Source organism: Tursiops truncatus, chromosome 2, assembly GCF_011762595.2.
Source record: "Tursiops truncatus isolate mTurTru1 chromosome 2, mTurTru1.mat.Y, whole genome shotgun sequence".
Classification (NCBI taxonomy): Eukaryota; Metazoa; Chordata; class Mammalia; order Artiodactyla; family Delphinidae; genus Tursiops; species Tursiops truncatus.
Genome location: NC_047035.1, coordinates 78782179 through 78796059, shown reverse-complemented (window position 1 = coordinate 78796059; position 13881 = coordinate 78782179). Strand labels below are relative to the sequence as shown.

At 38.0% G+C, this 13881-nt stretch overlaps 1 protein-coding gene across 3 annotated transcripts in view; it reads left to right on the top strand.

Moving 5' to 3' along the window:
• DPH6 (diphthamine biosynthesis 6) overlaps nt 1-13881 on the top strand; it is a 179114-nt gene that overhangs the window by 11814 nt on the left and 153419 nt on the right. For all 3 annotated transcript variants that reach the window (XM_073800713.1, XM_019935259.3, XM_073800714.1), the window contains exon 3: nt 3972-4165. In XM_073800713.1, coding sequence (XP_073656814.1) covers nt 3972-4165 — 194 coding nt within the window. The remainder of the gene's footprint in view (nt 1-3971; nt 4166-13881) is intronic.

Sequence of the window (13881 nt, the reverse complement as noted above, 5' to 3'; positions counted from 1 at the left end):
CTATCCTGGAGAATGTTCCATGAGCACTTGAGAAAAATGTGTATTCTGTTGTTTTGGGGTGGAATGTCCTATAAATATCAATTAAGTCCATCTTGTTTAATGTATCATTTAAAGCTTGTGTTTCCTTATTTATTTTCATTTTGGGTGATCTGTCCATTGGTGAAAGTGGGGTGTTAAAGTCCCCTACTATGAATGTGTGACTGGATTTCCCCTTTTATGGCTGTTAGTATTTGCCTTATGTATTGAGGTGCTCCTATGTTGGGTGCATAAATATTTACAATTTTTATATCTTCTTCTTGGATTGATCCCTTGATCATTATGTAGTGTTCTTCTTTGTCTCTTGTAATAGTCTTTATTTTAAAGTCTATTTTGTCTGATATGAGAATTGCTACTCCAGCTTTCTTTTGGTTTCCATTTGCATGGAATAGCTTGTTCCATCCCATTGCTTTCAGTCTGTATGTGTCTCTAGGTCTGAAGTGGTTCTCTTGTAGACAGCAAATATATGGGTCTTGTTTTTGTATCCATTCAGCCAGTCTCTGTCTTTTGGTGGGAGCATGTAATCCATTTACAATTAAGGTAATTATCGATATGTGTGTTCCTATTCCCATTTTCTTAATTGTTTTGGGTTTGTTATTGTAGGTCTTTTCCTTCTCTTGTGTTTCTTGCCTAGAGAAGTTCCTTTAGCAGTTTTTGTAAAGCTGGTTTGGTGGTGCTGAACTGTCTCAGCTTTTGCTTGTCTGTAAAGGTTTTAATTTCTCCATCAAATCTGAATGAGATCCTTGCTGGGTAGAGTAATCTTGGTTGCAGGTTTTTCTCCTTCATCACTTTAAATATGTCCTGCCAGTCCCTTCTGGCTTGCAGAGTTTCTGCTGAAAGATCAGCTGTTAACCTTATGGGGATTCCCTTGTGTGTTATTTGTTGTTTTTCCCTTGCTGCTTTTATTATGTTTTCTTTGTATTTAATTTTTGACAGTTTGATTAATATGTGTCTTGGTGTGTTTCTCCTTGGATTTATCCTGTATGGGACTCTCTGTGCTTCCTGGACTTGATTAACTATTTCCTTTCCCATATTAGGGAAGTTTTCAACTATAATCTCTTCAAATATTTTCTCAGTCCCTTTCTTTTTCTCTTCTTCTTCTGGAGCCCCTATAATTCGAATGTTGGTGCATTTAATGTTGTCCCAGAGGTCTCTGAGACTGTCCTCAGTTCTTTTCATTCTTTTTTTTTTTTGTTCTTTATTCTGCTCTGCAGTAGTTATTTCCACTATTTTATCTTCCAGGTCACTTATCCGTTCTTCTGCCTCAGTTATTCTGCTATTGATCCCATCTAGAGTATTTTTAATATCATTTATTGTGTTGTTCATCATTGCTTGTTTCATCTTTAGTTCTTCTAGGTCCTTGTTAAATGTTTCTTGCATTTTCTCTATTCTATTTCCAAGATTTTTGGATCATCTTTACTATCATTATTCTGAATTCTTTTTCAGGTAGACTGCCTATTTCCTCTTCATTTGTTAGGTCTGGTGGGTTTTCGTCTTGCTCCTTCATCTGCTGTGTGTTTTTCTGTCTTCTCATTTTGCTTATCTTACTGTGTTTGGGGTCTCCTTTTTGCAGGCTGCATGTTCATAGTTCCCGTTGTTTTTGGTGTCTGTCCCCAGTGGTTGAAGTTGGTTCAGTGGGTTATGTACGCTTCCTGGTGGAGGGGACTAGTGCCTGTGTTCTGGTGGATGAGGCTGGATCTTGTCTTTCTGGTGGGCAGGTTAACGTCTGGGGGTGTGTTTTGGGGTGTCTGTGGACTTATTATGATTTTAGGCAGCCTCTCTGCTAATGGGTGGGGTTGTGTTCCTGTCTTGCTAGTTGTTTGGCATAGGGTGTCCAGCACTGTAGCTTGCTGGTCGTTGCGTGAAGCTGGGTGCTAGTGTTGAGATTGAGATCTCTGGGAGATTTTCGCCATTTGATATTATGTGGAGCTGGGAGGTCTCTTGTGGACCAGTGTCCTGAAGTTGTGTCTCCCACCTCAGAGGCACAACACTGACTCCTGGCTGCAGCACCAAGAGCCTTTCATCCACACGGCTCAGAATAAAAGGGAGAAAAAGTAGAAAGAAAATAAGAAAGAAAGAAAGAGGATCTAATAAAATAAAATAAGATAAAATAAAAAAACTTATTAAAATAAAAAGTAATTATTAAGAAAAAAATTTTTTTAAAGGAAAAAGAAAAACGGATGGATAGAACCCTAGGACAAATGGTGGAAGCAAAGCTATACAGGGAAAATCTCACACAGAAGCATATACATACACACCCAGAAAAAGAGGAAAAGGGGAAAAAATAATAAATCTTGCTCTCAAAGTCCACCTCCTCAATTTGGTATGATTCGTTGTCTATTCAGGTATTAACAGATGCAGGGTACATCAAGTTGATTGTGGAGCTTTAATCCGCTGCTTCTGAGGCTGCTGGGAGAGATTTCCCTTTCTCTTCTTTGTTTGCACAGTTCCCGGGGCTCAGCTTTCGATTTGGCCCTGCCGCTGCATGTAGGTTGGCGCAGGGCATCTGTTTTTCGCTCAGACATGACGGGATTAAAGGAGCAGCTGCTTCGGGGGCTCTGGCTCACTCAGGCCGGGGGGCGGGGGAGGGGTGCGGATGCGGCGCCAGCCTGCGGCGGCAGAGGCCAGCAGGACGTTGCACCAGCCTGAGGCGCGCTGTGCGTTCTCCCAGGGAAGTTGTCACTGGATCACGGGACCCTGGCGGTGGCGGTCTGCACAGGCTCCCGGGAAGGGAGGTGTGGATAGTGACCTGTGCTCGCACACAGGCTTGTTGGTGGCGGCAGCAGCAGCCTTAGCGTCTCATGCCCGTCTTTGGGGTCCATGCTGTTAGCCGCGGCTCGCGCCCATCTTTGGAGCTCCTTTAAGCAGCGCTCTTAATCCCCTCTCCTCGCGCACCAGGAAACAAAGAGGGAAGAAAAAGTCTCTTGCCTCTTCGGCAGGTCCAAACTTTTCCCCGGACTCCCTCCCGGCTAGCCGTGGTGCACTAACCCCCTGCAGGCTGTGTTCATGCTGTGAACCCCAGTGCTCTCCCTGCTCTCCTACTGAAGCCAGAGCCTCAGCTCCCAGCCCCGCCTGCCCCGGCGGGTGAGCAGACAAGCCTCTCGGGCTGGTTCGTGCCGGTTGGCACCGATCCGCTGTGTGGGAATCTCTCCGCTTTGCTCACCTCTTTGCCCTCGCACCCCTGTTGCTGTGCTCTCCTCCATGGCTCCGAAGCTTAGCCCCCTCCGCCACCCACAGTCTCCGCCCACTAAGGGGCTTCCTAGTGTGTGGAAACCTTTCCTCCTTCACAGCTCCCTCCCACTGGTGCAGGTCCCGTCTCTATTCTTTTGTCTCTGTTTTTCCTTTTTTCTTTTTCCCTACCCAGGTACGTGGGCAGTTTCTTGCCTTTTGGGAGGTCTGAGATCTTCTGCCAGCATTCAGTAGGTGTTCTGTAGGAGTTGTTCCACGTGTAGATGTATTTCTGGTATATCTGTGGGGAGGAAGGTGATCTCCGTGTCTTACTCTTCCACTATCTTCCCCCTCTCCTAAGTACGTATTTAATTAAGAGTTTCTTCTACAACTCTAGGTGACTTCATGAATAACTTTGAATGATTTGAAAATATATTTATGTAATAAAATCTTTAATCGAATAAACTATTCAAAATTTGCTTTATACATTACTCTTCCCTTTAAACGTTCTATATATAGTTTCAAAAATTTATGTATACTTGTATTTCTAATTGCGGTAGAAATGACCAGAGCTGATGTGAACTGGATGCAGCTTGAACAAATGTGCAGCTCTTATATATTTTATTTCATTTAATAACTGAAGAGAGATATAGTGTAGTAAGCTTTTACTGTGTTGACTGCTCTCCAAGCAGTAAAACTTCAGTGGACTTTCAAATCCACTCTCTTTCACTCTGTTTGACTGATTATTTCCACTTTAATTGTTGCAGTGGGGTCAGATGAACTGGATAGCTACATGTATCAGACAGTGGGTCATCACGCCATTGATTTGTATGCAGAAGCAATGGCTCTTCCCCTCTATCGCCGCACCATAAGAGGAAAGAGCATGGATACAGGACGAGTGTACACCAAATGTGAAGGTGATGAGGTTGAAGATCTTTATGAGCTTTTGAAACTTGTTAAGGTATGCAGTGACTAATTACCTTTACTGAATTTAGTGTGTAATTCAGTAAATTACATTTACTGAGTTATTTAGTAATAAATAATTTACAACTGCTAGTAGCCCAACTGTCCTTTGAAAGGATATTTTGTCTTTTTGGTTAGAAAACTATTACTATGCCTTTATATTTCATAGTATTTAAAAACAGAACTTTTGGTGTAGTCTGGCACCCATAACTATCAAATGATATTTAATTAAGTTCTCCTTAGGATTTTGGAGCTGATGACCTTTCAGTCATGTTTTTAGCAAGTACTTTTTGAATGCCTACTATGTGCTTGTTATATATAGTTCTAGGCACTGAGACTAGGGCAATGAACAGATCAAACTAAGTCCTGTTTTGTTGGAGCTTACTTTCCAGTAGAAGGAGTCAGACAATAAGCAAACAAATTATATGCTTGGTGGTGAAGAGTTCTATGAAGAAGTATGAAGCAGAGTCAAGGTGATCACGAGTGATGGCAGGGTGTGGTTAAGCAAGACCTTTCTGATATGGTGAAATTTAAATAGACCTAAAGAAAGGGAGAGACTGAGCCTTACTTTAAGTTAGTAAGAGGTATGAATTAAATACTTAAGTCCCTATATATAAGAGTTTGGCAGTCAATGTGCATTCATTATTAATTTCTCTAGACAGAAAATTTAGGAGAGAAAGTATGGGACTCATATATCTAGTAAGTACTATACTTAGTAAATGTTAATTAATAGAGATCCTTTTATATTAAGCAGTTATCTATCTTTTCATTCTCATTGATAGTTACTTAAAAAAGAAACTGGTAGGGAAAACACTTAGAATTGTTACATAATTTACTGTCTAGTTATGGATGGCATAAGAAGTAGATACTTTTCAAAGGAAATCACAGGGACCTGATTTCTTCCCTCTGGGGATGTACATGCTAATAACAACTATTTTGATTATCAAACAAAGGGGAAGGCATAAAAGAAGTTTTCACTTCTTCCCATGTGCACAACTAAAACCTTGACAGCATTCACTTTGAGGTGTGAAATACTGAGCGCAAATTCTGCATTTTCAAAATTTCTTTCTCAGGGTACAGAGAAACTGTGTATTAAGTTTTTAGCATAAACCAATATTATAGAATGGTGGGACTCAACACTAGAGGTAATTGGATTGCTTAAAAATCCCTGGTAACTGATAACTTTGGAGAAACTACATGATAATAACAGGCTTCCGAGAAAGGGGAAGATAATAAATTACTAATCAATTTAATTAAAAATGGGCTGATTAGTAGTAATTAAGAAGAAATTTCCCTTTCAATCCATGCTGTCTTTGGAGAAATGGATGCTTTGCCATTATCTTTATAGTAACCGTCAGTTACGACATAAATTAATGCTAATGTTAAATCTTGACAACTTCTGCTTTGGAAGTTCCTACATGATAATTATAACTATAGCTGAAAGAGATGTTATCAGGTTGTCAGGGACTAAATAGTTCCTTCTTTTCCTGTGCAAAAATATTAATTTTACTATAGGATATTTTAAGGACATAAATATTGGAAATATATTGCTTTTATGGAAGAGATTGTATAACCAGGCTTTTATAGTTAAATCCATTTATAAAACACGGTGCAAAGATTCCAATAGAGGTCTTACATATTCTAATGAATAATTGAGTAATTATGGAAAAAACGAATTGAGAGGAGCTATAATTCTTCAAGTTAGACTTCACTTGTTCTAAGGAAAAGATGGAATTGCATTTTTTTAATCCTTTGAATATTAATGAAGAATTGAAAGCATTTAGATTCATTTTCATTTTAAGCATTCATTTATAACAGGTTGCAGTTTTGTGACTTTCATATGTATGTCAGTCTTTTGTTTTTGTAAAACTCTTTTTCCCCCCCAAATATTAGAGCTAATTTTTGAGTAGGAGGTACTTGTTTTTGCAAAGAGTTTAATTGACTAATTGCTGAAAATAAGTAGAAAGACTTGGAAGAATTTACAGAATTAAAAGTTTCCTAACTATTTTCTAGGAGTCATGAAAACTAATAGAAATACAATAAGCCTTTATGTCTCATAGATTGTCAGGTAATTATGACAGGTATATATATGTATATATTTATATCAAGCTGTTTTCAAAATATCTGGTTATGATATAGCTAGTCTTTTATTCTTTAGAATTTCTTTAATATTAAAATGTCATTTTGGTTCTCATCTGGATTAGTTTGATATATAGATAACTTGTATTATTTCCTGAAAATATAGTAATTTTCAAATTGTGTGGGTGTTTTCCTTTTAATTCACATAAAGCAATGAAAGAGTTACTGAAGGATACATCTAAACATCATATCTCTATGGAGAATATGTTTAGGGATCATGTATTCTTTCTTTCTCCACCTGTTGGGAGCCACTTCTTACTGGATCTCATATCGCCCTCTTTCTTGGTTTATTCCCTAATTTCAGTGGAATCCATCATTAAGAGACTTCCTTAGAGAAATTACTTTCAAATCCTTGGATTTTGAAAATGTTCTTATTCTGCCCTCATATTTGATTGATAAATTGGTTGAATGTAATATTTTAGAATGAAGGTTATTTTTCCTCAAATCATTGAAGGCATTGCTCCATTGTCCCCTAGCATTTTGCCAGTGAAAAGTTTGATGCTAATATGATATTTGTTCCTTTTTAGCTGACTGTTTTTTAAAATTAATTAATTAATTTATTTTTGTCTGCGTTGTGTCTTCGTTGCTGCACACAGGTTTTCTTTAGTTGCGTCGAGCAAGGGCTACTCTTCATTGTGGTACGCGGGCTTCTCATTGTGGTGGCTTCTCCTGTTGCAGAGCACAGGCTCTAGGCACGCGGGCTTCAGTAGTTGTGGCACGGGGGCTCAGTAGTTGTGGCGCACGGGCTCAGTTGCTCTGCGGCACGTGAGTTCTTCCCGGACCAGAACTCGAACCTGTGTCCCCTGCATTGGCAGGTGGATTCTTAACCACTGCACCACCAGGGAAGCCCCAGCTGACTTGTTTTTCTTCTCTGTTATCTTTTATGATTGTGTCTTTATGTTTGACATGCTGAAATGTCATAACAGTGCACTGGAAATTGAAGGTTGTTTCCCCTGTATCCCTTCTGCAACTTCCTATTGAGTAGCAGCATATCTCTGTCGTCTTTCTCTTAATGATGGTTTAGGGTGGCATTAATGCAGGTGAAAGCCAGTCACAACATGGCATTCTGGCTGTAGCCATTAGGTCAGGGATGGTTTTGTTAACCTGCATTGTACCAAATAGAATGAAGCCTAAGATGATGGATTGTTGGCAGAAGATAAGGTATTTCTCCTGTGCAGAGGGATGTGTGGATATGAGACCTAGAACTGTTGTGGCTTTTTTTGGGGGGTGGCAGGGAAGAGAATATGCTGTCAAATATGACACACAAAACATGGCAGAGTCAATAGAATTGCAGTGTGAGGATGGCTCTGCAAAATGCTCTTCCATTATTTGTTTGATGATTTACCCCCTTTGACTTTCTTTATTCCCTTTTGCTGGTACCCTCACTGGTCAGACTTTAAATCTCCCAGATTGAATTTTCATGTCTCTTGTCTTTTTTCACATACTTTCCATCTCTGTATCTTTTTGTTGTACATTCTGTGAGGTTTCCACTTTAAATGACCTGCTTTCTTGTTGAAATTTTCTTTTTATTTTAGCAATCATATTTTCAGTAGCCAAGAACTTGTTTATTGGTTGTTCCTTTTTTAATAACAATCTGTTTTTTCTTCTATACATATAACGTCCCTACATCCATTTTAAAATACAGATTAGAGATTTAAACATTATCTTTCATTCCCTAGAATATTCATGTTTTCTTTGGGTTTTTTTTCTCATGTTTCTTTCTCTTTCATGCTGTAGGCTTTTCTTAAATGTCTCGGTTACTTGTTCATATCTAAGCATAAGGCAAGAGGAAAGCTGACTGTGAACGCTTTTCACATTAGAGTTTTTCCAGCCTCACATTTCATCCTTGTTATACCTAGAGTTCAGAATAATGTGGCCTCGTTTGGTTCCTTTCTTGGCTTTCTTCTCTTCCATACAAACAGTAGGTTACAGCTTCCTCTGTTGATTTATCAGTTGTCGTTCCTTATTCTTCTGCTTTCTGACTCAAGAAAACTAAATGAAATTCCTTTTCCATTGGTGTCTCCCCCGTTTTCTTTGTTTTTTGGAGATTATAACTTTGTTTTCATTTTAATGGAATCTCTTGATCCAGAAATATGTCTTAATTTCATTACAATGGAATTCATTTAATATTCTTCCCTAAGTTGAGTATTCAATTTCAGTCTTCCTCTTCTAATCTTTGGTACTTTTCTTCTTTCATGTTCCTTTTTGCATTAGGCATTTTATCTTGGTATTGATGATGTTAGGTTACCTAGTGGACACTTGTAATTTGAATACAACAATAAGTGAATAATGATCTTTTTTCTTTTTTAGATAGAATATTTACTATTGATAGACAGGCTTGTGAAAAACTTATTTTTTAAAACTGGATATTAATTTAAAATTTTTAGAAAACATCAATTGCTACTTTACTCTTTGTATTGGTCAGAACTCTTTTGATTATAAGGAGCAGAAAGTAATGTTCAAGCTAGTTTAAATAAAAAGAGAATTTACTGACAATGACCTAAAGATAAGTTTAGCTTCAAGTAGATTAGAAACAGGATACAAACTATGTGACCAACCCGCCTGCTGGGCTGTTTTTATCTCTTGCCTTTCTTTTCTTTTGATTCTATTCTCAGTCTGGACCCTTGTAGTTAGAAGATGGTTCACAGTTACATTTTCCTACCTAGTAGGAAAAGCTCTAATCTTAAATAGCTAGAGGGAAAATCCACTTATGTTTCATTGTCACTCAGTGGCCTGACATGTATCATCCATGAACGCGTTGTTGTTGGGAGAAAATGATTTCATTTGATTGGACAGGCCTAGATCCTGTGCCATTCGTGGAGCAAGAGACTGAGTCGTGATTGCTATAACCACATCTACTGTGGATCTGTGGGAAGAACAGAACCCACTGTTGGAAGGGTAGGTCTCCAAATATAAAGCAGGCTGTGGCCGGTAGAAGGCTGAACTGTGGCAGAGGGTAAAGAGTAACAAGTTTCCTGAGAATAAATAGGTTCCAACTGCTTACAAACTTGAGAACCATTCTAAATGGTTCTTTTGAGATCTTCCTTTTCTCCCCACCCCTCCCCCCTTCTTTTCTTTCCTCCCTCCCTGTCTTCCTTCCTTCTTGGCTTCTTTCAAAAATAGTTGACCACTGGAGCTACAACAGTAAGCTTATACTCTAGGACCTATATATTCAGTTGCTCATGATTTCTCCCCTCAATATCCTGTAGGCATGGTAAACTCAACAAGTTCAAAACTTATTCATTATCTTTCTGCACAAACTTGCTCCCTTTTCTGTATTTCCCTCTTAGTTGAAAACATCGTCATTTACCCCATCACCTAAGTCTAACCTGGGACCTCACTACTTCCACTTTCTCTCAGTTGCCTCCCACCCCAACCATAACCATTTGATCTACAAGGCCTTTTGATATTACTTCTATGACTTCGGAAGTTGACCCTTTGACTTCATTCCCACCGTAAATGGTTTCTTTATCTATACTGTGCAAGTCTTCTAACTGGCCCACTTGCCTTCAATATTGCCTTGTGCACCCTCCAGCCTTGCTACCACATTGTCATCAGCTGATCTGCATACATACTTAAATAACCCACCCTTAAGATAAAGTCCAAACACATTAGCCTGGCAAAAAAAGACTCTTTAGGAAGAGGCCCTTGCAAGCCTACCTGTCTAATCCTGATCCTGCCATTCCCACACAAGCTTCTGTGTTTGAGTTATAATGAACTAATTAGGTTTCCAGGAGATTGCTTTTTCATATCTGAGTCTTTGCCTATGCTTTTCTACGCCTTTATCTGTTTGTTCTCCTGAAGAATCTCTTGTTGCTTCATACCCTTCTATGGAATAGGCTCTAATTCACCTTCCTGTCTCTTCCTTGGCAGCTTGTCCATACCTCTACTGTGCTTCTTAGGATTTTATCAATACTAGGATTGTTTTTATGATTGTCTCTTGCTAGACTGTGAGGCCCTCAAAGACAACCTCAGTACTCTTCATTTTTATATCTCTAGTGTCCAGCTATGTTCCTGGCATATGGATGACTTTTAAAGGATAGTTGAACAAATTAGTCCAAAATTTAACAAATGATTTTTATATAATAATTTATCTAATGCAGGGGAGCCACAACATTGTTTAAAAATATGATGTAAAACCATTGGCAAATTCATTTTATTTTTGTTTTTTTCATTTAGAAGCTTAAATAGAAGTGAAACTTTTTTTCATCATAGTGAAACTTTTCAAAATAGGGTGTCCTATCAGATTTGGCAGTGTCACCACTAAGTGTACCAAGAATAATTTCCAGCTGCAGAATGTTTTATAAAAATGCTAAGCAGACACTTTTTCAAGTTATTTTTCGTATATATACCTTAGAAAACCTGCTTATTATGGTGGAAAATTACTTTGTGGATCTCTTTTCACTTTGAATCTCAGGGAAAAACCCTAGATAATTGGGTGGCTTGAGGCAAATCCAAAGGGTTTAGAGCAGGAGGCACATATAAGGTGGCCTTAAGATTTTCAGGAAGAACCCATAGAGCTAATTAAACAGGCCCATAGTCCTGTACAGATTGCTTGTGGCTCTTCAACATTGCACAGCTTGCCTCAAGTCCTGTTGGTTCCCAAGATTTTGGACATTAAGCCTAGTCCCTTGGCACAAGAAATGCTTTGCTAGTATTGATTCTGGACTCCAAATAGGAAAACTCTGAATTAGCACAGGCCAGTGTCATTTTGACTCCCAGGTGTGGCTTTATTGAGGCTGTGCCATCTCTGGCCCTTTTAATGGTAAAGTCAACTATGCATGAGAAAGTACATGATGGATGATCTGTCTGGAAATAAAATGTTGGATCATACTCATCAATTATTACAGTTTGTAAACTTATCACAGGTCTAGAGTCTTCATCTATAGATTTCCCCTAAAGCCTGGAAAACATGACTCCTTCATTCTAGCAAAACTATCGTTCTGTCTCCTCAACTTTGAACTTTCTCCACTTAGTATCAATGAATGTGTGTGTATATTACACATGCACTTACATACTCTTTCTTTTTATCTTTTGCCTGATTCATTGCCTCTCTATAAATTTACCAACTGACTAATTTTTATGTCCTTGTATTCCTTTCTTCTACGAATTATAGATTTCTTTCTATCTTACCATCTACTCTATATATTTTAAAGTATGTTGGGTATGTTTGTCTCGTCTTTCAAATTTCTTGCTTTTATGCTTTTCAACCTCTGATGTTTGTGTCCTATTAACTTTTTGGACTATGCTACTATTTATTTTTTAAGAAACCTTTTGTTAATGTCTACTTCTGGAGTTGTGTTGTCTAAGATGCTACATGTATGTTTCTGTCCTACAGTCTATTATTTCATTTCTAGACCTGTTGTTTACCACGTCTTTGTTATGTTCACTATTAAATGACTGAGAACACATTACAAAGATTTATAAGTATAAATTACTTTATTCCTATATTGTTATCTTTACATTTTTTGTTACATAGGACTTTATTGGTGGTCACACAATAATATGATAGGTCTTGAACTGAACTTTTTATGTCAACTTTCCCTTTTAAGTAAGGAATGTCTTCATTCAGCAAGTTTGTAGTGCCTTAATCATAAAGTAGCCATAAAATCAATGATAATATCAATAAATATTTAGAGCTTATCTTTTTTATTGGTAAGAAATGATTTAATAGGGGCTTGTTCTGTGACATGTGAAAAAATTGAGTGAATTAAAGGGATGTGTTAGTTGACCTTGACTTTTCCTGTTAACTTTAACCTATACTACTACCATTTAGAGACTTTTATGTCTTTCATTTTGCAAACATTAATTGGATGCTTATAATGTACCACTACTGTAGAGTAAAGAAATGTACAAGATATAGTCTCTGCCTTCACAGAGCCTAATGAGGTAAGACACATACACAAAGAAACTAATATAATGTAGAGTTGCCATTAGAGTGTGCATTTAATAGGCTTGGGGATTCAGAGGAGAAAAAAGTCCCGTGTTGGGGAATCAGGAGAGGTTTTACAGGGGAAGTTACATTTGATATCCTTAAAGGTTGTTTCAATTTTGACAAAGGCAGGCATGGAAAATGACCAAGAGAATGTTGCAAGTTTAGGGCATAGTTTAGCCACAGTCATGGAAGCAGGAAATCATGAGATATATTAGGCTAGAGCCTAGCTCTTGGCTAGAGCTCAAGAGTTCAAGGAGTAGTGGGAAATAAGTCTGAAAAGGTAGGTTGAAGCCACAAAAAAGACTGTCTTAAATTTTAGACCAAGTTCAGGCAGTGAAGAGTCCCTAAGGCAGTATTTTCCAAACTCAGTTTAGTGGTCACATTTTTTTCCTTTAAATGAAAGAGGCTAGAATAAAATAGAAAACATCAAAATGAAGTGTATGTAGTAAGATTAATTATTATTTTGGGAAACATGCACGCGCGTGTGTGTGCATGCTAGGCTGTTAACATTACATGTATATATGTGTTTCTTACTGTTAAACAAATTGTCACGGTCAAACAAGTTTGAAAACCACTACCTTGAAGGATTTTGCAAAAGAAATGACATAGAATTATATGGTTGAAGGTCATTAGCGTGAACCACTAATAATGTAAGAAATGGATTAGGGAAATGGAATTCTGGAGATGAGGAGTTCAAATTGAAAACTGAGATACTCGGCTAGCTGAAAGGTTCTGAGGACCTGAACTGGGGGAGTACCAGTGGGAAAGTTGAAGAGGACATTGAAGAGGTGGATTAATAGGGCTTGATGGTAATATTTAAATAAAAAGTGACAAGGAGTCTGTGTAAGGTACCTTGTAAACTGACAGTTCCATGGCTAATCTACTCAGCTTTCACTGGGCACTGTTGATAATGAAATGAATTACAATAGCTATCTATTACAAATATTGTGATCCTCAATTTTGCAGCACCCTATCTTTGTCATCTCTTTAATCTGGTATAGGATGGTATAGAAGGTGCTTCATATCAATCTGGGTTCATTTAATCAAGATTAACTCTTAATAAATGTTTGTCTTAATGGTCCTTTTACATTTTCTTCATAGGGTTGTATGTAGTACACGTCAGCTAAAATAGTCCATCATATTTCTTGACTCTAAATAAAAGCACCTACAGGGAAGTACAATGTATGATATTAATGCTTTTAACATAATAGTCATACATGTAGGTGGGATTCAAATTACCATGGTCTTTCTCCACTCTCTCACACTCTATAACGTATCCTGCAAACTCCTGCCAGGTTAGTCTTTCTAGAGTGTAGATCCAGTCACATTTGTCTCCTCATCAAAAACCTTTGCTGTTTACCATTGACCCCCTAGGTGCTCTGCAATATGACTTCATCTTATCTTTCATATTTTCCCAGTATTCCCCCACATAGAACCTGTGTTCCACCTGCACTAGACTATTGTCAGAACTCATTCTTCCCCATATAGTCCTTGTCTTTCCTGCTGAGTGCTATGTTTTATTCAGTTTCCTGAATAAATTCAGGAATTTCCTCTCCAATTCCTTCTTTAACATGGCATCTCCTTCTTGATGTCGTCCTTGATATGCCCCCACTGAATGTAATATCTTCTTCTCTGGACCT